Genomic DNA, 27104 nt, shown 5'->3' with positions numbered 1-27104 from the left:
GAAATCTCAGCCATTTAGATTTCAGCTTTCGTTTATTCTTATTCATCCACAACAGCAAATCAAATAAAATCAAATACAATACACTTAAATGTATCCGTGAATATGCTTCAAAAATAAGATTTTAAAAAGTGATCCAAAAAATAACGTTTTACTGCCTTTGCTGGGTCGGTTATGGCTTTATCTTATTACAAACTGCCACAGCACTGCTGAATAAAGTTGATGTTGCCTACAAAAATGGTGGCAGCGCGACTGTGACGCCATCATAATTCTATTAAGTAACTAAAAGGGTGAGTTGTTTCTCTTTGCTGCTGAGCGCGGGTCTGTGTTTGCATTCACACTACGGATTAACCTCTCAGTGTTTAGCAAAGTGGTCAGTATCATTTAATCAGAAGTTTCTTGATTGCCTGTTGAAATGTATAATTAAACTGGGAGTTTAGGTTTGACTAAAAAAGTTAAAATAATATAATTAGAAATTACAAGTTGCACAAACGTGTTCACTTTAATCTAACACATGAATTTTACTTATTCTAACATGCAGTGTTTAGTATCTCAAATATATTGAGCTAAAATTGCTGGTTTGCTCACCAGTGCTTAACCTAATTTTTTAGGGCAACAGGTTACCTCAATTTTTTAAGTTATGTGAACTTATTTGGGCTTGTAGTGCAGAAGTACATGAAGGAAAAAAATTGTTACAAAGGAACAGCATTTTAGATAGTGTATCTCTTTATTAATAGTGGCAAAATAGCAATACTATATCAACATCAAATGTATGTACAACATTAATAACTGGAAACAGCTTTAAATTCTTGACCCATGGTTTGGTAATACAACATTTCAACTGAACTGAGCAAAATGCTCTGGTTATATTAATTAAAAAAAGGCAAATGGGCAAAATATATTCTGTTCACACTTAGCAACATAAATGTTGCTGGTTTAAATACAGTATAGACCTTTACTTTGTGTTAATAAAAACCCTTAGAAGTAAGAGGATTTGGAAAATGTTAATTTGGCATAGACTAATGCCCCCAAACTGTTGTTTTCATATTCAAAGGCCATGCACAGTCTTGTTAGCAGCATCTCTGGTTTCTTTGGTTGAGTTTCAACATTTTGCTGATCTGAACCCAAAATGTGGGCTTATCTCTTTAAGGCAATTTAAATAGACAAATATAACTAAAACTGTCATTTATAACACATCAGCTTATGCTGAATGACCCTTGTATTTCTTATTGCAAAATCATTGCCCAAATCAACAAATATACAGTTGTATTGGCACCCCTGGTCAAATTACTTGTTTCTAAGTACAGCGAAGTACACATCCTCTATAGAGAACACACGTTTGCACATTTTAATGCACAATTACAGTTTATATTCTGAATTTAACATATTCAGGGCAGGGAGAGATATAAAATGTAGCCTGTACATAAGTTTTTCTGTAAGAGGTAAATAAATATAAATTGTGCACTAAAATCTGCAGGAAAATGCCATATTTACATTTGTTCCCTGTAGAGGACGTGTCAACTTATTTTCACTTAGACAAACAACAAAACAAGGGGTGTTCAAACTTTTACACAGTTGTACTAAATTCATCAGCTCATGAACTGCCATCATTGTGTACAGCAGTGTAGTTTTACTTTGAGTTTGGAAAATGGAAACACAGTGAATTGTTGTCTTGATACCAGTAGAGGTCAGCATGTCCCCTGACAATGGGGCTAGACATATCTGAACTGTATCAGACCTCTAACACAGTCCTTTATGTTCCTGTGGACTTAATAAAGGATATTTTGGATTATGCTTGTTTTCACTCAGTTGACAACCAATCTAGAAACTGGACAAGTTAATTTATGAAATAGCTATGGTTATGGGAGAGTTACAACCTAGGTGGTAAGTAAAACTGAAAGAAGAATTATCTGCAACGGTAATTACATGCACTCTGAGAACTCTTTAATACTGCATAGAAAACAGCTAATCGAGTCACTGAATGAGCATCACAAAAGAGTAACTTTGGTTTTCTGGTATAACCAACTGTTTTAGGTGGTTCTGATTGGCTGTTCCTTAATGCTTAAAAAGAAAAAAAAATCCCAATTTGTACTAATGACATATGTTAGCAAAGTCAAAAACAACCAAAACAAGTTTTTTCTACTGGTTTGCAAGCAATAAATAAAAGGGGTAAGATACCATAGATATAGTATAATAATAATAATAATAATAATAATAATAATAATAATAATAATAATAATGTTTCAGCTATAACATCATCAAATGTGTAGTCCTGTGGGCTGATTTTCACCTCAGACACTGAGGTGGGCCCACTGTTGTGCTTCATGCGAAGCATGTCAGAGCGTGTCACCACACACCAGGCACTTCCTGTATATGAAATGTCCCCCAGGGTGACTAGGGTGATCTCCCCATCACCATGACAACCCCGCACCTTGGATGTGGTGGTGGAGGAGACACAGCAGGCTGTGAAGAGCGAGGGGGCGACAGATGGTGGGGCTGGCACTGAAAGGGCTGACTGCACAGGACGGGCAGAGAGCATGGTGGGACTGCATTTACCTTCGAGGAGGCTGACACCTGAGAGAGAACAAGCTTATATTTCAGTATTTAGCTCATTATCAGGAAGCAGTAAACCCTCTCCCTCTTTCTATGTTACTTATACAGCATAGCCAAGTAACAAGAGTGCCTAAAACCCCTCTTAACTACAGTACATTCACTGTAAAACATGGCTGCAAGTGGCTTATTGCTTTAATATAGGCTAAAACATAAACTTTCTGGCACCTACTGGTTATGAATTCCACCAAAAGCAAAGTGAGTGCAAGTGTTGCAACTGAACTCAAAGATGGGTTTAACTGTAAGTAGTATGTAAAAAAAAATACCTAACACTGTCTATATGTAAAATACCAAACGATGTGTTTGTGCTTTTAGGTTTGTTTTTGTTTGTTTCTTGGTCATTTATTTAATTTAGCATTTTTTCCTTTGAGGAAAAGTACAACAGTGGCAAATTCCTTTTCTATTGTTTATTATTAGCCTTATATAGGGTGTCATGTAGCCTTATGAACAGTACCCTACAGTAAAGTGTTACCCAGTTTATTTTGTGTGTAAACATCCACAGCGCATAGTCCTTCTGCCCATGATCATTAAAGTCCTTACCCATCACAGTCCTTTACTCGCTGTTTCTCCTTCCTCTTCCTTCCTCTTCCCCTCGGTCTCCGCCTAAATCATAAACAAGAAGAAAAAAATCCTGAATCTCAAGTCACTATGTCTGTGTTTAGTGGCAGACTTGCTTACAGAGTCTTGCTCAGTAGGTTACCTGTCATGTTTTGGTGTAGGCTTTCTTAGTCTGAACAACACACCACGTTAGAATCCCGAAGAGAGAAAGAGAGAAAAAAGAGAGACAGAAACACACTTTTAGATATTTTTCTCATGTTTAATTCTGCCAAGCTTTTTTTGGTCCAGCTATTTAAAATTTATATCACTGTGCAGAGTTACGATTAGTGAACACAGTTATGATGAGCAAAGAAAACAAACCATGCTGAGTGGTGATTTTCCCCTTACCTACATTCACAGCTTTTATGCTCCACGAAAGTCATCTCCACATACTCTTGGCTCTTCTCTGCTGGCTTCAGCTTTAATAACTGCATAAACAGATGCACAACCATTATTTCTGTCTTGTGCTTTAAGACTTCTCAATAAACAACTGATCCAGTTACAGAACTGAGCTCCATTACTGAAGGTCCACAATGCTTTGTGGCTAAGTATTAAGTCCTTTATGATGAGATCAGTCAAAATTGTCAGAACTAGGGCTAAAGGATAGGGACAAAATCCTAGCAGTGCAATTATATTGATTAATATTGTAACTGTGATATGTCTTGCAATATACTTAAAACCAAAGAACTGCTGTAAATTTACAGTGGAAATGCCGTAGTAATCTACTGTATTTTTAAATACAAATGATTGCTGTAAAGAATGATGCATTTTGGGAGACACAGTTTAATCTTCTTTCCAAGAAGTTAGCTGTCATTTGCAAAGCGTACTGGGAAAGTGACTTTTAAAATGAGAGAGATGTTTTTCTGTTAATTAGTTTTTATTTCTTCATTTACAGTTGCTTTCACATGTTATTTCACATGTTATTGCTACACTGAAGATACATTTAAATGCATTTTACATGTGTTTTATTCTAATCCTGATGGTGTTTTGTATGTCAGTTCATTAATTCATCCATTACTGTTCTATTAAAACAGATGCTGGGTTACTGTCAGTGATCTTAAAGACTGGCAGTGTATGCAACCGCTATGAAGTCTTGTGTAAAGCCGTGCTTGGTAAACAGTTTAACACTGTTGTAATTAATACATAGTCATACTATTGGCTTTAACTAGCTATATTTAGCTGATATTCAATTATATGTAATAATTCCCCAAAACTTGTGTCAGCAGTGAGGTATCTACAGTACACTACAGTATTATTACTACAATAGTGCTGTATATAAACAACAATGTACTGTAAAACAGTACAATTAGGTTCGAAAATGAAAAAAATACAGTAATAACCTGTATTTTTGGATTATAGCAATGCGCTATAATTGTAAACTGCACTAAATAAACAGCACTCTACTGGAGGAACTGCTGCCAGTCGATTACTGTAGTTTTACAGTGTACAGGTGAATCAATAATGTGACTTGGTTAAAGATTGGCCTGAGTTGACCCAAATATTTTACTATTTTATACTTACGAATTTTATACCCACAGAAACATCTGTAACTGTGATCAGTGAAGATGCTCATGCCATTGTTAACAGGCATCATTTGCATAATGCAGGCAGCCTTCTGTGATTTTAGCATTGCAAAGACCAATATCACAATAACAATTAAGAATGCTATATTATGTAGCCTTACTCGACACAGGGAAAACTCCTTATTAATGATACAGACCAGTGGTTCTCGGGCCTAATCCTAGGCATCCCATGCTTTTTATGGTTTCTCTGCTCCATTTCTTTATGTAAAGCATAGTGCAGAATTAGGAACCACTGATTTAGACAAATAACAAAACAACAATATCTCTAAAAGGTCTTCATTTAAAGAGAATCCCTTGCTGGTCATCTGCAAACTCAATAGCTATAAAACAGTCCTTTATGGCCTTGAACAACAAACAGCCATAAATGCTATGAGAAGAGTTCCACAGCCCTGTCAATGGCTACAAATACAAAATTACTGATTGAGATAGCAAAATTACTAAGTGACATTTTGAACAATATAAAACACCCCATGAGCATGACCTGCTTTGATCTACAGAGCGTGTTTAACTTGCAGACATTGCAGATCCCAGATGTCTGCAATTACTGTGAGATCAGCCTGTCAGCAGCTTCTCATTTCATACTTGCTATCCTGTTTAGAAATTCCCCATTCCTCTGTGGATTATGCAAGATTTTCTTGTCACTCGTCAGTCCTCTACTGTAATAGTTTGTTGCATTCAGAATATAGACTTAGACTCATTATATCAACATATGATATCTCCATTATATTAGGCCTACCAGCACCACTGTGTCTATATTTGCAGCTTGTTTAGCTGAAGTTTGGATAGACCTACACCTCACTGGCATCATTGTGCTAGGACATACTTGCATAGTGATGTTGGAGGTAAGTGTGGGATGGCACTCCAAGTTCTCGTCTCCACAGCAACCAGCACAACGCACCAATGGAACGCAAGAAGGGCTGTAAATGTGCTCCACCTCGCCAGGATACTCCTGCACTACCTCCACCAGCTTCTCAATGGTGTGGCAGAAGCTCCGCCCCCACACCTCCTGAAACAGGATTACTGCAATGAGGAAAAACAAAGAGATGATTACTGAGATGCTAACAATAATACATACATGTTATTGCAACACATGAAATTAGCATGCTAACTAGCTACTTGTCTAAGCTGCACGTGATTGCTGAGGTGCTGAAACATGCATGTAGAGCCTGGACCACATGATGGGATTAGCAGAGCAGTATCACACACTCTCTACACTCCATGCACAATTGCCCAATAACTGTGTGCCTCATTAGCTTGGTCTCAAATGTGCTGTCATGGTGCCTCAGTCACACAAATATTTATCAGCCTTCTCTCTCAAGAAACTTCCTTGTTTCTTGTGCCCTGGACTAAATGCAGGAGGAAGTTCCTGAGGACAGGAATGATTCCTCTTTGAGTTATCTCATGTAGAATGTGTCATTTCTGCTAAAATTCAGGTCAGATTCACTATTAGATTCACTATGTTCACACATGCTGTATACACAACATTCACTCATGACAGCTCCAATATTTGAGTCCTGCCACAACTTTGCAAATACACACCCTGTCTATGTATAGTCGTAAAAGTTTGGGCATCCATTGGCCAAATTACAAATATAATTTGATAAATTACAAATTTATAAGTGAAAATAGAAGAACACGCATTTGTCTGCACATTTTAATGCACAATTACTGTCTATTTGCTAAATTTAACACAACACACTACTGTGTAAAAGTTCTGACACATTTTATATTTTGATTGTTTACTTCATCCTATTTGTTAAGCTTGAGAAATAAACAGAAATTGGGCACTAAAATTTTGCAGAAAAATTACATATTCAAGTTTGTTCGCTGTAGAGGACTTGTTAACATATTTTTACTTAGAAAATCAACAAAACACATAATTGTAGGCCTTTACTCATGTAGTGTTATTTAAGGACATCTTTGGCTTTAAACACATCACTAAAGGTCTGACATGGAATTCCAATAAGTGCAGCATAGAAAAGTGAAAATGCCAGGATGCACAATGATATTGTAGTCACATTTGCTTAAAAAATATCATCAGAGAGATTTCAAACCAATATTTGATGAAAAAAAAGCAGAAACCTTTAGGGTTACTGCACTAAAATATCTGTTCATTTTACTACATTTGTATCCCAACACAAAAAAGTATTAAATTTTTCTGTAAAACAAATCCAGATGAATATAGTATTTTATGTATATATGTATTTTTACATATTATAAAAGTTTATGTAGTGCCATCAAGAACGGTGGAAATTTACATGAAAAAAATCAGATTTCCGCATCAGACCACAATTCCCATATCGAAGCATCCCTAAAAAAGCCATTGTTTTTGTCCTGTTTTTCATATTTTAGACACTGAAGAGATTTTATAAATGGAACATGACGTAGCAGAAATAAAAAGCAAAAGGACAAGTAGGCAACTCAGGGGGAGTTGCTAATGGGCTCAGACGCTCTTCCCACACATAAATGGAGTGTCTGATATCTTTTGCACACAAAGCTGCGCACAACTATCACGATTTTGTCAGGTACATTCTGATTGGCTCTCTGTACATCTGTGCTGCATTTTGTGCAGCGTTTTTTTTTTGTTTTTGTTTTGTTTTCGTTTTGTTTTTCCAGCTAAATTCTAGTCAGCTGCTTACACTGGACATCCGTTGGATTTTCACCTTCACCTCCCCTAACACAACAGCAGGCTGTGATTGGCCGTTCTGCATGCCAGTCAAATGGCCTCTTCCTGACAAAGTAGGTGGTTCTTGGCCACGTAATGCGGTGAAAAACAGCGGCCTCTTTGCCAACAGACAGAAGTGTTGCTAGCCTGTAGTGACTAGTATACTGAAAACAAAGCTCCTGTGCAAGATTATGTGTATGTACAGTGGTATACAGTGCTACATGACTACAACTCTCTGGGAGCAGGTGAAGAAAATGTATGGATGCTTCAAGGAAAAGCTCAGAGTACTCTCACTGCAGGATCCTGTCCTGTGCTCTTTCTTTCTCAATGAAAACTGTACCCCAGCCCAACTCTTTCAATATTTCTGTTACACTCACTTTCTTAAATATGGACATCTCAAATTTATAATCTCACCAATACTTCCTGTCCACATGCACTTTTCACGAAATACTGTGTTCTGGTTGGATGATTAATTAGTGCTTGAACACAGTGTTCCTATATAAATCTAAATGCTAAAGAGAACTCACTGGTGCCATAAGCTTTTCTTCCTTTCTTTACATCTGCTCCACATTACCATTAGAAGAACATGAGAGAGTGAGTGGGAGAAATAGAAGACGGGGTTTCAAAGCTGCTAATCTGTCTGCCACTCCCTACACAATCCATCCAGTAATGAAATCAGACAACACAGGGGTTTCGGTAGCTTTAAGTTGTCCAACCATCCAGTCAGAATGAAGACATAGTGTATGGAGGAAGTCTGAGGTTAAAGAGTTGGATCATTTATCAATACTGGAAACGAAAAAAAAGCCCAGATTAGAAATTGGAGAAATGGGCTGTCTCTGAGTTTACCATGAGAAGGCATGACAAATATACAACTTAATAGCTATTGTCTGAAGACCTCTGAGCTACATTCATTCATGCTAGCTCTACTATATTACACCTACCATGTTTATGCAAATCTTAGTTCTTTGGGTCTATGTAAGCCTTTAACCATGTAGGGTAATCCTGGGATGTTAAAGAGGAGTTTTACCATTTTTAAAAAAAATCTGCATAAGTAAATGTTTAAAATGTAAACAAAGTGATTCAGAGTAGTTTGATATGATATGCAACATTGTAGAGAAACTTACTGAGCAGATCTAAAGTGTTTAATAGCTCTTCACAGAAAGCAGTTCCACTAAATGGTTATGAATACACTGGTTGATGTCTGGTTGATGGCGTTGTTTTGCCATAGTTTTGAGATAAGGTTTTAGCTTACAACATTGTTTTAAAATTAATTCATTGTGGAGAGGCAAATATAGGGCGTTGTGAGGAAAAATAGTCCCCAAAGCAAATATATTATTTTGGACCACTATTTGACCATTATCAACATTACATGTAAATTTCAAAAGACACAGATGTGAGGCAGGAGTGGATTTTGATTTTTTCATTTCTCTTAAAGATGCTAGTGAGAGTTTTGGTTGTCAACCAGGTCTTGTGCAGTTGTTAGGAGTCCTATTTTGGGTCCATGTCTTTTAAGAATCTGTATCTTTTTCACTTTATTTCTTTAGATTTTCTCTTTCTTATGCAAATGGATTATCTTATATCTACATAACTCCTGAAAAATAAATGAATAACTGGTACTTAATGGCTGTTTTGATGAGAAATTAAATAAATGAAGGGGTCTCTGACTTTTGTTCTGTATATCCATACATGTTCCATTACATCTACCACACCACCTTCCCAACAATGAGGCAGCAACTGCAGGAGTTCTTGATTGGGACTTAATGATAATACATGGAAGAAAGTGATTGATTTATGCAGACAAGGTTGAGCAATTTGTGATTTTCACTGTGTAAACATCACACTTTGATATCACATGCACATGAACCCAATCAAAAGTGAAATGATTTGACCAGCACCAGCTTCATGGTTAACAGTAAATGTGTTAAATCTACTGTTTATCTTATCCATTTCTCTGTAGAATACTGACAGTTTTACTCATAAGGCAAATTTTATATGACTGAACTAATATCACATTTGCTATATTTTTAACAAGCCTAGTGCTCGACATGGGTCATATCTTGTAATCTATTTTGATACTCTTACCTTTGGAGGTGCTTTGTGTAGCGGTTGAGGGGGAACACTGCAAAAGACCAAAACAAGCAACTGGTTACATACAACGTTATACTGAGTTAGTTCTAAACATACAGTGAAATGTATCTCATCTTCACAGATATAGTATATAGTATCACAGCTGAGTCATTCATTGCCAACTCACTTACAGCGTGTCCAGTCACGTCATGGAATTCCACTAAAATTCAAGCAAAAGCTTTAATTTAAACAGCCAAGCAAAGGTTTGCACTCCAATTAGTTTTTCTTTATGAATTTTTATTTTTTTCCAAGGAAAAAATGTTCTAAGTCACATCTTCAACACTGCTACAAGGACTTACAGAATGATGGAAGCTGAAATATTAACTGGGTATAAATACAACAATAAGAACAATATTTAAATCATCTAGTTTCATGCTAATAAAGTCTCTCAAGAGGTTTATTATTCATTTTTCATTAATTTATTAGTGGATGTACTCTTTATGTCAAACATCTTTTCATCGTGTAAGTTGTGTTAAATTGTAATTTTTTGCTTGAACGTCTTCAGGCAAATCCATGACTGGACGAGTTATTGTGGAATAGCCCAGCTGTTTATGGCATATACTACAACTTAAAAATTGTGGTTGTTTCTTGTGGGTGCTTACAAGTAAGAATAAGGAGACATCAGACATAATGCAGTGACTGAATAATTTCTTTAGTTCTGACATGGACAAACAAGCCTTAAAGACTAATATAACTCTGATGGCCAGCAAAACATACTGAACTCCAGCGAAAGCTATCTGATCCACAAACCACGAACAGGAACACCATTTTTACACAACAACGACAACCCTATAAACCCTCTTTGAACACAGCACACATGAGTGCTAAGAAACAACATTATACATTTTTTCTCAGCTATCAGTCCAGGATCTTCCTGATGTGGCTGGTCAGACAGAGATGTATCATGTTCCTGTTTGTGTCTGTTTAAGTTCAAAATCAGTTTCCTGTGGTGTGAGATTCTGCTATTTATTTTCCTGCTGGCCCATCTTCCCTCTGTAGATGCTTCCCATTAAGCCTCCGATATACAGAGTTACTTTCCTCCAGGCTGGAAGAACTCATTAACCAAGGTAGCTTCATGTCAGCTCTTAGGGGGAAACTTCTAAAGCTTCTAAAGGGAGTCCTGCCACATGATAATGAATGATCATCCCACCTCTGTGTCTAAGAGGAAAAAATATGTTACATAATTTCCACCAAGTGTAATAATGCGGAAAGAAGTGTGAGTGTCTAAAATGTGTGAGTCCTTTGTAATGAAGAAGCCCATTCAATGTTAAATATGTTTTAACTGGCTTCAGATCCTAAAGGGTAATTCAGCTAACTACAGCAGCAAAGCCACAGACTAATATGCAGCCATGATTCACTGGCCTGTGAAATTCCTCTGTCCGGGGTCAGGATATGAAAGCCCAGAGTTTAACAAATTAGCAGATGTGTGGCCTATCATCACTCCATTACTACTTTGACTGCCTCCATGTGACCCCTGAGCGTTTCTGGTCATGAAAGGTCTGGCATAGGCTACACTCTCACAAACAAAGGTGCCATAAAGTGTCTGGATCCCTAAATAACCTTTGAGTAGACGTTTTATTAAAGAGCCAGGTTTGTAAATGAAAATGAATGAAAGTTTAACAAGTAAAGGTTCTAGGAAGAACCCATAAATTGGTATAGAACCTTCAAAATGTTCGTCACACTCACAAATTTCCTTTTGTAAATATTTCTTTAGGTAACCAAATGGTCCCTCAATAACATCACTCAAAGAACCCTTTTTGCTGATTGCTTCTATAAACCCTTAAAAGGTTTGTCACACTCACAAATCTCTTTTCAAACATGGTCCTATAGGGAACCAAAGAGGGTTCTTCTATGTTATAGCTCAAAGAACTGTTTGTGTAGGCTACACTTTTGGTTCATACTAGAACCATTTTTGGTTCTTTACATAACCTTTCAACTTTTAATGGACCTTTATTGTAAATGAGATGTGCAAGTGAAGAACCTTTGCAAAGTCTACAGAACCTCTTCAGACTCACAAAGATGGTTCTATAGGGAACCAAAAGTGGTCCTTCTATGGCATCGCCCAAAGAAATCTTTCTGTAAGCTACACTTTAAAAAATAAAGGTGGCAAAATTGTTCTTTGGAATGATGCCATAGACAAACTGCATTGAATTTACTAAAGAATCTTTTAATAGACGGTTCTTTAAAACGGAAAATAGCGTTTTTCAGTTCAATCTCTATCTCTATCTGGGGCAACTGTGTTTCTTTACAACAGCCAATGATGTAGACACAATCCCTTGTACTTAGTGTGTTATAAGTGTATTTGGAGTCAACAAGTGTTTGGTGCTTTTCAAAGTTCTTTTCAATGCTGAGAGAAAAACGTACAAATTATTGTCTATGGTAATCGATGGTATGTTCCAGGTGCAGCATACTGGGTGAAGGAGTATTTCTTTAAAGGACCTTCGTCTGAAAGGTTGTTTAGGGTACTAATGTTGTTCTTCAATGGCGTTACTTCAAAGAGACCTTCTTTTTGTGTTCTACAAGCTTGCTCATTTTATGAGCAGGAGGAGGGAAATTACAGTAGATTAACACGGTCATGGTGCTTGCAGAATGAAAGAGAGGCATATTGAAATATTTTCGAGTGAATTAAAAAGCACTCATAATAAGAGATTTATTATCTGCTTGGCCATGTGAACTTCACAAATGGACCTTGTAAGCTGTGTGAGAAAGCATGTGATCCAAACCAACTGAAATGTAGGGGTTTTGGCAATATTTTGGGCAGACTATGAGTCAGGATTTCATCTCGCCACAACAGTTCTTTTCGGCTGTGGTCTGGGATGCCTTTCGTTGAGCGAATGCTTGAGGTAGCCATGCTGATGGTCAAGGAGGAGGAGGCTTTTGGGGGAGGCTAGCATGCTGCCGGTCAGCCCGGACAGGAGAAGGCAGACACTTGGCACCTCCAGGCGCCCAGAGCTGGAGAGCGAGCTGCCCTGAAAAAACTTGGCAGATTAGCGCTGCTATGTGGAGGACCTCACGTAGCAATTCCTCACTGCTGCGAAAGTAAGCGTGCGCGAGTTCATGGATTAGCGTTTTGATACATTTTTAGTTGACGTGAAAGCAGAGAGCTTTTACTACAGTTCACTTGTCGCACTGTTCACGGCAGTCATGTACATTGTTGGAGACGGAATGAGACTCAAAGCAGGGGCTCTGTATGTTGATCCAAAACTTGTGGGCGTGTTATGTGAAGTTCAAGAGGTTCTACGAGTAGAACGTACTGCATGTGATTTTCTTTTGCTCTTGTTATTGTTTGGCTAAATGGTGTCGACAAGAGGAGGCTGTGTTCCCATTCTGAGTCTTGGTTCCTCTCAAGGTTTGTCCTTGCCACTGTGACCCTTGGCTTGCTCACTGGACTCTGATTTTAGGTGAAGCTGCTTTGTAACAGCACTCGTTGTTTTGACTTGATTTTTACATTTTCTTTGTTTACACCTGATGTATGGTTCTTTACATTTCTTCTTGAAAAAACAAAAAGACATCATGGTGCATTTACATGGAAAATTTGATTTAAATTGATTTAATTGTTTTAAAAGTGTGCATCATTTCCACATGAATAAAGTATATTACATCAACACACAAGAATCTGCTGATGTAAAGCAGTACTGTGCAAAAGTCAGAGACCACCTATTAGTTTACTATAGTCCGGTCAAAAAGGCCATTTAAGTACAAGTTATTCATTTTTTAGAAATCAGAAAACATTTCACAGAAAATTACACAGAAGCCTCAACAACTAAATATAACATTAATTTTTTCAGTATGTAACGTGTCCATCTTCTACTTTTATTACAGCTTCCATTCTTTTCAGGAAGCTTGCTTTTAGTTTTCTGCAGAAATATTTTTTCACACTTCCAAAGTTCAGTCTTAGAAGACTTTTTTTTTTTTTTTGCTTCTAACGTCCTAAGAATCCCAGTTACAAATTTAGACTCACCTATAAAACTTCTCAGAGGTCCAGTTTTGGGGTTCTTGTACAAATGTTCCTCTTTTTTGTCTATTTCCTTTTCTCAGTAACATCTTCTTGGCAGCTACATGTCCTTTCATCCTCTACAGTGGAAGGATGGACAGAAAAACTAATGATTTTTTTTCTGATTTGAAGCAAGAGTGTAGCTTGATTTTCTCCTATCTCTCAAAGCTGAAAGCTTTAAGTCCTGTTTATCTGATGGTGGCAGTTTTGGTGGTCTACCAGGCCTTGCATTGTAGTTAGAAGTCCCATCCTCTCTGTATCATACAAAAAATGTAGATGCTGCTGAAGGGTTTTGTGTAATTTTCTGTGATATAAAAGAAATGTGATTACCTCAAATTGAATCGATAGTAAAGGTTTTGAATTCCACAGTTTACAATCAATAAGTAAAGGAGATGTAAGACATGCAATGTTTAGAGAGGCAAGTATGAGGGTGTGTGAAAAATATAAGAAGGAGTCATTGGAGTCATTGTCATTGGTTATATAGCATTTAGGAGAATATAATGGGCTCATGCGCTTTCCCAGACATATCATGCTGGCAAATCTGATTTCCATGAGAGCAGTGTGGAATTCTGCTACAATGCATTAGCATAGACTGTAGAGTTTTTACTGTGTGCTAGATTTTCATGTCTCCTCTAACAGCAGAAATAATGAAGACTGTCTCCCGGTTGATCTGTCTGGGTTTGGCCATTGTCCTGCTCTTCCCCATTAGTGAGGGTTTATAAGTAGCCTGCAGGAAATGTGTTAAAGCAAAACACATTGAACTTAAATCAGCAAAAACTTCACTGAAACTCTCTATTCAACCCACCAAAGTTCTAGAAACTGTCTGTATATACTGCATAATGTTGGTGGAATTTCCATGAGATTGAAGTACAACTGCATGTATCAGTGAGATGTCCCTAATTTATGACACTCACAAAGTCCATGAGATTCGAGATGGATGTAATTGATTCCTTTGCAGATGTTGCACACGGCACATGGACAGATGGACAGACGCATGAGGGAAGCCTGAGGCAATCAGACAGCTGAGGGACATCAGGTTTAATGTCCTCTAATCACACGGTCGGGGGATGTGGGGCAGGAAGTTTCGAGAGAAACAGAAAAGCAAACAAAATGGTAACTAAACATTTCTGCAGACTTTTGGCTCCTCATAAAAATGTGGATGATAGCAACTGGGGTCATTACGATTGGGAAATTACAACAGATAGGTTGGGAAAGTGTATTCGCTTTACATCAAGAATACCTTGCTACTAATAATGTTAGACACTTGTGTTAGTGGTTTGACTCTGCATACTGTAACTACAATAGCATGATTGATAGACTGCATGAAGATCTATTGCATATTACATTGGTTCAGACTCTTTCCCTCCAATATCATTTATCTTATGAGTCACCTACACTTTCTGCTGCCAACTACAACTTCCTCCATTAATACATCACCTAGAAAGCACCTATATGGATAATCTCCAAAGGTCTGAAGTAGCACAGAAATTCTCTAGGCGACATCCTCTGTCTGCTTCATCTCAATTCCAATTGATAGCCTGAGAGAGGGCTGGTGCCTGCCATTGACAGGAAGAGATTGTGTAAACTGAAAAGGAGATTTGAAACCGGCCAGACATGAAGACATGGGAATTTCTGTTTCAGCGTCTCAAATGATACCGACCATGAATAATTAAAAACGTTTCAAAGAGCTAAAGGAATGATCAATCTGCTAGTGTGGCATTCTGTAAATCTACAACAAAGCATTAAGCCACAATAGGCTGGCTGTTACAGTGATTTTACCATGGTTGAGGAGTGTGCAAGGCCAAATGATGGCTAAATACAATATGATAGAATTCACTAATGTTCATTCTGAGAATTTGGCTCTTTACACTCATTTAAATCTGCTGCCAGAGGAGTTGCAGCATGTGCATTTCAGATCAGCCAAAGTAAAATATTTGAGTGCATAGAATCAGAGCTTCCTTTTTTGAGTGAGTGAGCTCATTCAGAGTGCAAATTGTCTCTGTTTTGTTACATCAGATTAATGATAAAACGGTACTGATGTGTATCTTATATTTCTATTCATGTGTTTGCTTGCTGTAAAATGTAGTTTGGGAGACTAAAAAAATCTATTTTTATGTTCAGCTTTGTTGGATCACATTCTTCACAAATCAACAACAGCACTGAGACATTGCTTTATTAATGGAAAAGAGTGGCTTTAAAAAGTCAATAAATAATTTATTAGTAACAACAGTCATAGGCTTGTGCGTGATAACGGTTAACACAGTAACAGCCCCCAGTAATATTAAAACTCATATAGCACCAGTTTAAAAAACGTTGATGTATTGATTTATTTCATTCAAACCACAGCAAGATACTAAGATTTCAAAACTTTTCTTTTTTCAAAACTTTTATTTAGAACCTTTAATTCATAAAACATATTAGGTGATGTGATGTCCCATTTATAATGGTAAAATAGTATACTATAATAGTATTGTGGCATCCACCACATGGTCTGCGGTTCAAGAGGAGCTTAGGGTGCGTGGTATGCAAGGCTCTACTGCTGACCCCCACCCCCCGCCCCACCATTAGAAAAGACAAATCTGTTGCTATGTTGTTGTTTATCTTATATGTTGTTGGTTTGAAATGTGTGTATGTGTTGATGATGTGTTGGGCTGTGAGGTTATTTGTGTGTTAGGGTGTCTACCATAAATTAAAACTGTGTAGCTAGTAATGACCTGTCTGCTATCCCTGGCCGTTTTTCATGTGCCTTTTCTACGGGTATAAATGCCTGCATCTCTTTCTCCACTGACGCCACGGTATAATCATAATAAACAATTCTTTCACCAAGCAAGGTAATTTGCTAATGTGGTAGTTTACTATGTTTGCCAAGCAAGATAACAGTCAACGATTATTAAATAGCATAAATGGTTTTAAATACTTGGCAATATGATGAGTCTATACATGCATTAGTATTTTACAACAGCTTTGAAACAGGGCTCAATCAGGTTTTAGAACCAGAACTACCCTTTCTAATACTTAATAATCATCTTTCTTTATATGTCACAATTATCCTATCAGCTTCAGTCCACGCTAATGTTTGGCTCAAAGTATACTGTTTCCCATTAGAACTGTGCCACTTCCACAAGTGTTACTCAAAATGCCTTTTAAGGCTGTGGGCTGGTGTAGATCTGTCACATTAGTGTGCTGAAGGAGTGAAAAGAACGGCTGCATTTGGAGTAAGTTAATGTGATAAGTACTACAACGCCTCCTGCTCTAGAGTTGATGTCTTCCAGCTGCTGCTGTTCAGTTTTTAAGGTCAAATTAAACAAAAGGTGATCCAGATTTAGCAGAAGCTTGCAACAACTTTTAACTGGCAAGTGTGCTATAAAGTGGTTAGTCTTGCTCTCTGTGTCAGTTTAAAAATGTCAGAATGTCATACTGGCCATGCATGAATGACCATGATTCTGACCAACAACTAGCATATTTAACTCCAGCAATCTGGCCACGCACCATATAAAAACATACGCAAACATGATTATTTGGCCCAAACATACCCACACACACTACTGTGATATGGGCCAGCCAAGGATAATTGTGCTCCCTATTACAGTAAATGCTGTTGTGGCTGTGTAAACGGGAATAAATTGCCTCCAGATGAGAGATTAAAGCCCGCTAAGCAGATGACAGTCCCTCGAGTGCCACCAAAGGAAGGAGAGCTCCATATTTCCTGATTGTGATTGCACCCCGTCCCCTGGGACCTACAACCAGGCCTGCAACGGAAGGACCAAAGCTGCTGTCACCACAACAACCATACATATAATCTCTCTTGTAATCGCGTGGTGGATCAATAAGTGTTTGCGGAAGAAGGGGCTGGGGTGGGATACTGCAGTAAGCAAAGGGCAGAAGAAGGCAGTAGAAAAACACCAACATTTGATGGTTGTGGAAGTGCTTCCAGTGTGTAGTGATGGAAGTTCAGATATGAAGCACAGCTGTGACCAGTGGAGATATCTCTGTGTGTCGTATACATACCACTTGTAAGTGATCTAGGTTGACTGTCACAGTCCAAGATAAGTTTATGTATTCAGGTTAGGGCATGCCTGATATATCGGTTGGTTAATTGACCACTATTAAGGGTCTGCAGACGTACTGGTGAAAATCCTACCGATATTGCTTGTTTTGTTTTAACATTAGACAAATGCCCTAGCACTACAATATTAATCTCATTTTAAACCTTGTACGTTTCTGCTGTTTATTGAATGGGAATTCGACTGTTTTTTCAATTTCCACATAATTCAATCACTTCTACAATAGTGGTTAGGGGTTGCACAGACTAGTAGACTAGTTAACTTTACTACTCAGTGATGGCGCTTTAAACTTGACGTCAACTAGCCGCTGATCATGTGATTATGACGCTAACAACATGGACGCTTCAGAGAAGACAACAGGTGAGGAGCTAGATTTTTGGGTCCATAGCTCCAGTTTCCTGAAAACTAGCAATGTGGGCTCGTTGGAAAGGGCACTTCACACTCTACTGACCTGTGAAGATTGGCTTCATTGTAACATTTCTCCGACAATCTACAGTTCTTCAAAGATCAGATATTGAACATCGCTGCCTCTGGTTTCCTAAAGACTACAATAAAAAGTCACATGAGTTGGACATGGGGCATGACACCCTATAATCCTGTAAAGTTTCAGCATAATTACTCTTATTTTTGGCAAGTTACGGTGGTCAAAATTTCTCTGGCTCTCCGGACCTCAGCGTCTCGGCAAGGACACTTTGGGTGCACGTCAGATACGAATTTGCGAGATTCTGGCATCTGCATCGCGTTCTAGTGACCTGAGGAGTTTGGCTTTGTCACAGATATTTAAAATCAGATCTTTAAAGTTGCCTTTTGCAAAGCATTTGCTTCTTCTGTGGTCTTATTTATGATCAGTTGGTGACAGGAACCAGGGGTCACAATGCCAAAACGCAAACATAACTTTACATTATTTACTATCCAAAATGACCAGCGAGTTTGCACATATCTTCTGAGCTTTTATATGTAACACTGATAATGGTAAAACTGTTGTATTTCAGAAAAAAAGTTTTCTTTGGATACTATTTTCCTTACATTGCCTCTCTGCCATGAATGAATGGTAAATAATACATTTTAGGCCAAAACCTTATCACCAGACTATCATAAAACAACGTCTCAGGCATCAGGCAACATATCTGTAACCATTTCATGTAATAACTTTCTTTGAGGGAGCTTTCAGAGCCATTGAATAGTTTAGATGTCTGCTTCCTATCACCACCACTGTGAACAATTCTGACTTAGGAAGTTTCTCTAGAATGGAGCATTTCACATCAAACCACTGTAAAAGACTTTGTTTATTTTAACTATAAAGACATTTTGAAAAATCGTTAGAATGCTCCTCCAAGTTTAAGTGCTGGTCATTTTTGACGATTCATAGTCCCATTGCTAAAACATTATTTAACTAAACCTACTTGAGTCTTCTTCTTATTTTTTCATTAATGTATAAAGTATACATATCAGTGACACATTTTTAAGGACAGGCCATAATTAAGGTTGATTTCCTGAGGACATCAATGCCCATTAAAGATATTTGCTTCTGCAAACACAATAACAACCAGCAACTGGGAAATAAATTTGTCATTTCCTAGTCGGACTGAGTTTGTAACATAAATTCTCCCGTGAATACGTAACAGCTGCATGTTTACAGTCTGGCATGGCCAGAATTCTTATCCCAAAATCTAAACTGACAAAGTAGAAATGTGCATGTATGGATGTCAATACGTCTATGCATGTGCAGGTAAGTGGCGGATTAGCTGTCAGTGCTGCAACCTGAACACAGGTGTTTACATCGCCAGCTGGCCAGCCAGTGGCACTTGCATAAATAGCGCGCTCTTGGCAGTACTAAGGCAGAGGAAGCCGACACACACTCATAGCCGCAGATGGTCAGACTCAAGTATTATTTTGCTCAAGTGTTGATGGAGAGGAAACACCTGTAGTGAAACATGTCCTCGGCCTGCGTGCTGAAGTTCAGCAGCTATTACTCGCCCCTCTCTCTGTCCATCTTTCTGACAAAAACACTTATCGACCCTTATTCCACTGTCCGTGATTTCTCACTGTTGTTTTGCTGTTTGACTGCTGATGTCTCTTTGTCAGCTCACCTGTTCCTTTTTTTGCTTTTTGAACTGTGTTACTTTTGTAACAAACCCTCATATCTTCAAAAAGGTAAGTTTACAGAAGAATGAAAAAGTTCTAGAATTCTACAGCAAGTTTATGTAATTCCATTTTATTTCAAATAAAGTTTGTAGCTTATCTATTGATGGGTGACTTTATCCAGCTTATTCTTCTCTTCTCTTATTAAAGCTGAGAACAGAACTCTAAATTTTACGTTTTCTGGTCCAGGTATTCTATTTTTTGCCACATATTATTATTTAAAATATAGAAATCAGCCCAGATTGGTCATCAGAACTTAGTTGCATAATTATTCCAGCTCTTTAAACATGTCAAGAGATGACAGCTTGGACAGGAAACCATCGTCAACATGGCAGCGGTTTCATCAGTTTCTCAGAACTCCACAACCCTGTCCCTCACAGGAAGGGTGAAAGATAAGAATACATATAAAGGGGCAGACAACAAAGGAAAACAGATATGGAAAGAGAGAACACATAGGACACAGACGAGGAAGGAAAAGAAGAACAGCCCATCATATGCCATTTAAAAAAGACGATGTGGCAATTGGGACATAGTAGGAAATGACAGAGCACAAGATGCAGGGCGAGGAAGTTCACATGGAAATATGGATTGTATTGACAGGCAAGGCAGAAAATAGCACAAAAGGAAAAGGCATAAATAGCTTATGAAAGAATGTAAACCTGCATGGTAAAGTGATTATGGAACAGGACAGTGGGATTGTAGGTGCCTTCCATTTTTTGGGACCTTTGCCCTATTATTTTTCCGACATGACTCATCAGATATTCCCATACACTAGCTACTTCTCATCTGTCACACAATACTCACAGTTAGGGGAGAGTGAGGCTAACACACGCCTTTCAGTCACAGCTATAGCCAGCCACCATATCTTTTTAAACCACCCAACATTAACAGCTGAAAGTGCTTGGAGTGCTGACTGTCCAGTTGCGTGTATGTGAGTCAGCAAATAGCTGGAATTGGCCAGCACCACTGCAGAAGGTCTAAAGAGGAACTAAAGCTGTCTCAAATGAAGTACTTCCACATCTGTGGTCAGGAGTCCAAAAGAACATAACTGACCTTGTTTCCCTCTCCTTGCATCACTAAGTGCAATGCTAGCTCATCATTCGTGTCTATTAGCTCACAAATATATAGTTGGGCAGCTAGCATTCTCCACCAAGCATCTTTAGCTGTCCACTCACGTTGAGCATGTAGCAGTGACCTGGAAGAACCACATGCTAGCCCTCACCCTCCCAGGGAGGTGAAATAGACAACAAGCTAAACTGGGAAGAAAACTGGGTAAAAAAATCTAGCTGTTTGTATGGGAGCTATTCAGGTGCAATACTGTACAGGCTATTGTACAGAGCCTACAGAGTCGTGGATAACCAAAATGCAATATGTCATGTCTGTTTAGTGCAAAACATTAGGATTTGATTTAGGATGATAACACCATACCAAAAAAAAAATCCAGCTAGTGAAGTACATAGTATTTAGTATAAGAATACAGCATCTAAAATGAAACAAAGGGTAAGCTAATGTTCTCATCCAGAGTGCAGAGCTAACAGTGCTGTTTTGTACTCTCAGTCTTGGATAGCTGTGGCACTGTTAAGATTTGAACTTGGTTCCCAGTGATCACATGCAACCCTTGCGCCACCCTAAGCTTATTTTCTAAAGATTTAAAAGCTACCTTTTCCAATACCAATACCAATATTGAAACCTTGAGTATCTGCCGATACCGATATATCATGCTCAGACTATTCACACTCTACTACCCCAGAGGAAGAAATACACATCTAACAACATCACATTACACAATGTGAGCGTGAGCTATTTCAGGCTAAATTTGTTACAGGATTGGATGGGATTCATTCTATTTTCCTGCCAATGTCTGACCCAACATTTTCTGCTGATATTGGCCTGATACCAGTGCTTGGCACTAGATTAGAGCCATCTTTACTATGCATATACGTGTAGTCACACACATCCTACTTACTAGCAGAAAGGCTTGCACAAACAGGCACACATTATCTATAATAGCACAATCTATACTGTACTTGAAAAGAAAATGAGCTATAGATTCCAGGTGAGTTGGCAGCAGCATTACTGTTAAAAAGACGGGGCATGGCAAACACATCTGGATGTACTGTAACCATCCTGGATCTTGCATGCTTTCTTCTCATTTTGCCCTCATCAGTGAACCATTTGCATCACTGCTTCAAGGTCAGACCCAACATGCTCATGTTTCATGAACTGAAACATCTATGTTGCTCATCAGGACATACAGACTTGTGCAACAACTAAATATAAATGCAGCTACTCCCAACTGAAGCAGTGCCAGATTAAAGTACAAAACAAAGTAAAAGCATGTGGTATTCAGAATGGCTTTTACCAGGCTAAGACATATCATCACTGATTACACTTACTCTAAGGTTAAACTGAGGACAGCATTTAGGCCAGTAGCCCAAACAGGAGAATTCCTCCGTGTGCTTAAGCGAGGGCCGTACACATTTCGGGGAAACTGAAGCACTCCATCCGACACAAGAGGGCAGGAGAAGACATTTATAAATGGTCTTCCCAACCACACGGCCAATATTTACTTTTCCATTCTGTTTAGCTTTCTCCAAGAATGGCTAACAGTGGCCAAACAGAGGAGATAGGCAGCAGAGAGGAGATACAGTGTGGAGGAGACTGCATGGGAGGGAGCATGCCTGATTTTCCAGACACTGACAGATGTTGCCTGGTCTGTGGCATTAAAGGTGACCTTAAGGCATTTCATTAGACCGGCTATCAAGGGCAGAGCTGGCCAGGCTGCAAGAGGGAATGTAATGAGTTTACTGTAAGCTCCTGTTCAGTGATAGGACATACGGAGCCTTCTCCAGGGCTACGGCAGGGCTAGGGCTTGATATGGGATGACTGTTATTCACTTTCTTTTTTCCGTTTTCCTTCAACTATCTTTTGCTCACAAGCTGTTCATTAAGTGGACCTATTAAACCAGGCCTATGTCCAGACATTTTGGGATTCCATTTTAAAGGAAAAGAAAGGGGCAAACTAAACATGAATGAAATTACATTTATTCTATAGCACATGGCATGCACTTTTATCCAGATAGGCGAAGGCAGTGTTAGGAGTGTCCCACAAACACTTACACAGTGTAGATTAATGTAGTTTCATGCTAATAGCTAATATGAGAGCATTCTCGCAAGACCCCTAGGAAATAAAGTAAGAAACATCTGTTTTAACTCTCTTTAAGCAGGTAACCTCTCCACAGAGCCCATAAAACAACAACTAAAAACTTCATTCAGAAATTAAGCACTGCTTACTGTGAATATTATGTTTATGCCCTGTAGTCTGTCTGTGCGCATGCCTATACTAAGCTGAGAACTAGGTATGTGTACAAGTACCTGAGTAATTGGTTATCCATTCGAGGTGCTAGTACTGAAATACTGAAATCTCTATTTGCATATTCGTTACAATTGAGATGAAGGTAACATACAGACGAACAATTCAGTGAAACACTGATTTTGTGTTTAAACAGGGCTGCAAAATGTGTCAAGGTCACTCATATTTGCGAGTAAGTACATATTACACACTGCTACTATAAAACACAAGAGCCCTAACCCTATGGGGTCCAAGAGAAAGTTCACCTTTAAAGGCACTTGCATATATCATAATACTCATGTCTTTCATATCAAAATGCTCTTTTATCTTCTTCTACTTTCTAAAACCACAGCAGCAACTTCAGCAGCTGTAAATGTTTTCCATGCCATTTTCCATGTGTCTCCGATGTCAAGCGAATGAAGAATGAAGGATTTCCGACGTGATGGGTAAGTGATTTCCTGAGTGTCCACTGGTTAGTTTCACACAAAATGAACAAATATGAATCCACTTTACACATGGTCAGAGGCAGATGACACGTATCTCAACCCCTCTTCATAGCCTCATAACTCCAGATGTGAGTCATGTTTGATCTTGCGACAAGATGCAGTCAAAATGTCTAAACTGTATTTCTGTGCTATATTATCACAAAAATAGAGAAACATACATATAAACATCAAATCTGACATGCAGGTGAGTTTCTTGACCCCAGAGGGTTAATGTGAGCCCATTACCAAGGACACATTGTTAAAGAGAAGGTAAAGAAAGCATGGTTGGATATGGCGCAGCCTTTTTGTTAACTTAGCAAGCTAAATTACTCTAGCTGATGTTAGCCAAGTGTAGAAAAAGTGAAAATACAGTGTAATTCTTTGACAAACAAACAAGTTGGCACATCATCTACTTGTAGGACAACAACGAGTCCTCATCACCATTCAGTGCTGTACCAGTTAACACTGTTAGTTCATTATCGCCTCGGTTGGCGTCTGCTATTTTCAAACCAGAAAAAATGTTTTAACATGAGTCCCTTTACATGCTGATACACCACTGCTGTCACCTAAAAAGGTAAGCCTACAGCCCTACATTAATGTCAAAGCACCCGTTCATTAACCCTTACGGCTACTCGAATATCAAAAGTAGTTGAACTGCATATTCCTACTGAGAACTAGTTAACTTTTAAAAAGATCTCTGAAAAAACAAAATGTTTTACAAACATTTCCAACATATTGTCATTCACCCTTACTTTCAATGGCCTTTTTATTGCACCCCTATAGCACCACCTATCTAGGAGGTCAATGTGCATACTAGCCATTTCTCAATTAGAAGCTACACCACTGATGGGACCCAATTTTTGTTTTTCATCTGCCACAAAACGCCATACAGATCACAGGTGCTACATGTTTCTGAGAGTTGAACCTGTTACCACTGAGCCCGTTCCCATTCTAGCAATTCTTTGAGATGGAACAATGACATCTTAGAACGCTGGCTGATGCTTGAACAGGTACCTGTTGTATGAAGTATGAGTCACCTGCTACCCTGAAACCTCAGTGGTGGATTTTACTCATGTTTTCACAAAGCATCCGTGAGCCGATTATCCAGCTTTAGGAACGTAACAGCAACTCCCCTCCTTGCTCAAGCGATATCGCTCATTACCGTCACACTCTGTACAAATCCCCTTGAATTACAGCAAAACTGGAGCTTTGCCGCATCTACAGTGACAGACGGTGGGGCTGAGAGGAGAGGAAGAGAAAGCGAAGAAAGTGGAACAAATGAAAGGGCTGCAAGAGAGACGTGAAGCATGCCGGAGGGAGATGGAGTAAGAGAAAGAGAAGAATGACTGAGGGTTTCGAGGAGAGGGGGGAGAGAGGGCGAGAGAGAAAGAGAAAGTTCCTGTCTATTGTGAGAACGTTTCAGTTGAAGTATTTGAGTGAGGTCTCGTTAATGGGCACTATAAAAAGAAGTGAAGGGCCTTTACTATGTGTTAAACGTGATAGTCAGAGAGTCACCTCTGTCTAAAGGCCAGGATGACTAAAAGGCTCTTTAACATAGCCAGGAACAACAGATGTTTGCCCGCTTCTCGGAACTCAGCACACTGAAGACTGTACATGTACTGGCACACGCACAAAAAATGGAGGCGTGGACACAGACACACTCCCTCTGCCCGGAATAGTGGAGATGAAAGACACTCGGGTGTATTTTTGAGTGGAGATGTGCTTTGTGGAGTTTTGGGAGGAGCGGGTGGAGTTTATTGCTGCTAACCCTGAGCTGAGGACACAGGTGTACCATTCTGACCAGTCAGGCTTACTTCCTACAACTGTCGGCCTGCTCCTGAAATAGAAACATAGTAGTGTAGCATTTGCATCAAAGGTGGCTCTTGTCATAGTTATAAGCATGGAATGTACTTGCTAATTTTGAAAAATTGAACTCTCATTGGAATTCTCATTGGACAAAATCTAACAGAATGGAAGCACAGACAAAGAAGACCAATAGGTGGAAACCTTCAGCACAAGTTAGGTTTATCTTATACAGGCCTATTTAAACAAGTCTTAAACACTGTATGCGCCATTCCCAACTTCTTTATTTCATGAGAGTAACAGAGAGCTGATGGAGCTGCAGGTGGAGGGGATGAGAAAGGCTTCTGGCCAACATTAATCTGAGATTTCCCATTATAGCCAAGGCTCAGCTTTGCCATCTCACATAGCAGTCAGATACATTACCTAGTGTGGAGGGCATGGCATGCTCTGGGACAATGATTTTCTTAGTCACACTCTGAAAAATGAGACAGTGTACAGCTTGGCCAGTCCGCCTAAAGGTAGCCCACCTGTCATCTAGACCTCAGTGCGCACAGCTGCAGTTACATGTCCACTAACACGGACAGCCTCCAAAGGAAAGCCATCAGTCTTTGTAAACTAAACTGAAGTGAAAGTGCGTGAAGAGTGAAGAGCGAAGTGAACTTCCAGGATGACGCAACACATACTCTCGTTTTCTAATAGTATAACGATGATGAAGCGCACGCTCGTGACAAAACACCAGTGGGCCACTGCGGTGGATGCAGTTTGTCACGTTTCACTTCATGACTCGACAGTTTCTGCGTGGCACCGATTCAAAAAGAGATCAAGTTATAAGCTACGGGGACAATAGGGTGTTAAAAAAGAAAACCAACAGCCCTGCGAGGCTTTGCTGAGTGTGAGGTTTCACAACTATGTCCGGCAAGCTCGATTGCGCTCATTCACAAAGTTATCTTGGGTCTGTAAAGCGGCACGTAGGCTCCTCCAATCGCTTACGTTCACACAACTGCTGACTTGGAACAGCTGGAGGGGCTGAAGACGCAAAGGTCTTTTTTTCTGCAAACGTGCGCACAATCATGCCCAAATGGTGCACAATGAGAAACACAATAGGCTGGTGTATGGACGTGTGTGTGCGTGTGTATGCAATAAACTCTGCTCTTGAGTGCTTCGCCTACCTGAGCTGGAGAAAGCGCGAGGAAAGCAGCGAAGACCGGCACGACTGACACCAGCACGCACATTTCGCGCTGTTTTAAGGTCAGGAAGGACACGAACGGGCCAAAAATCCACTCAGGTGTGGTCACGTGAGCGTCCGGACTGCAGACTATAATCCGCGACTCGGTGTGTGGCGATCGTGGCCGAAGACGATGACGAAGATGCCCGAGAGCCGCTCAGAACTTCACCAAACTTTCTGCTGGAGCTCTGCTCTAGCACGGAGAGCGAGCTCAGGAGCGAGCCAAACGTCTCTGGTGCACTGAAAAAACGCGTCCGCCAAAACTAGGAGCTTTGTTTTCTTGCTGTCTGGCGTGTGGTCCTGGCCGAGATGTTGGAGGAGATGTTGGGCCTTTGGAGAAGCTCTTCTCCCGCGCATTTCCTCTACATAGTTGAACCACTTGCCCACTAATTATCCCTCAGCTCCATTTCAACAAGTTGCTCATTGAAATCTCCTCCTCCAGAGCCTTTCATACTCGTCCC

The 27104-nt window shown here is 39.3% G+C and overlaps 1 protein-coding gene across 1 annotated transcript; it reads right to left on the bottom strand.

Annotated features, from left to right (window-relative positions):
• Window positions 1-705: 705 nt before the first annotated feature.
• pgfb (placental growth factor b) lies at window positions 706-27104 on the bottom strand. Its single transcript, XM_036594168.1, has 7 exons — window positions 26588-27104; window positions 9535-9571; window positions 5611-5807; window positions 3553-3632; window positions 3308-3337; window positions 3148-3210; window positions 706-2571 (listed from the first exon to the last, which is right to left on the bottom strand). Exons 1-7 carry the CDS (start codon window positions 26648-26650, stop codon window positions 2550-2552), a joined length of 492 nt encoding a protein of 163 aa, XP_036450061.1. The 5' UTR covers window positions 26651-27104; the 3' UTR covers window positions 706-2549.

This window comes from Colossoma macropomum, unplaced genomic scaffold, assembly GCF_904425465.1.
Source record: "Colossoma macropomum unplaced genomic scaffold, Colossoma_macropomum, whole genome shotgun sequence".
In the NCBI taxonomy this organism is placed as follows: Eukaryota; Metazoa; Chordata; class Actinopteri; order Characiformes; family Serrasalmidae; genus Colossoma; species Colossoma macropomum.
This window is presented reverse-complemented; position numbering and strand designations above follow the sequence as displayed.

Excerpts from the sequence above, each read along its gene's own strand:
- pgfb (XM_036594168.1), bottom strand. The coding sequence starts at position 26,650 with ATGTGCGTGCTGGTGTCAGTCGTGCCGGTCTTCGCTGCTTTCCTCGCG. Across the intron at positions 9,572-26,587 it reads TCGCGCTTTCTCCAGCTCAG|TGTTCCCCCTCAACCGCTAC; the intron begins GTAGGCGAAGCA and ends GGTCTTTTGCAG. Across the intron at positions 2,572-3,147 it reads CGAGTAAAGGACTGTGATGG|GTGTCAGCCTCCTCGAAGGT; the intron begins GTAAGGACTTTA and ends GTTCTCTCTCAG.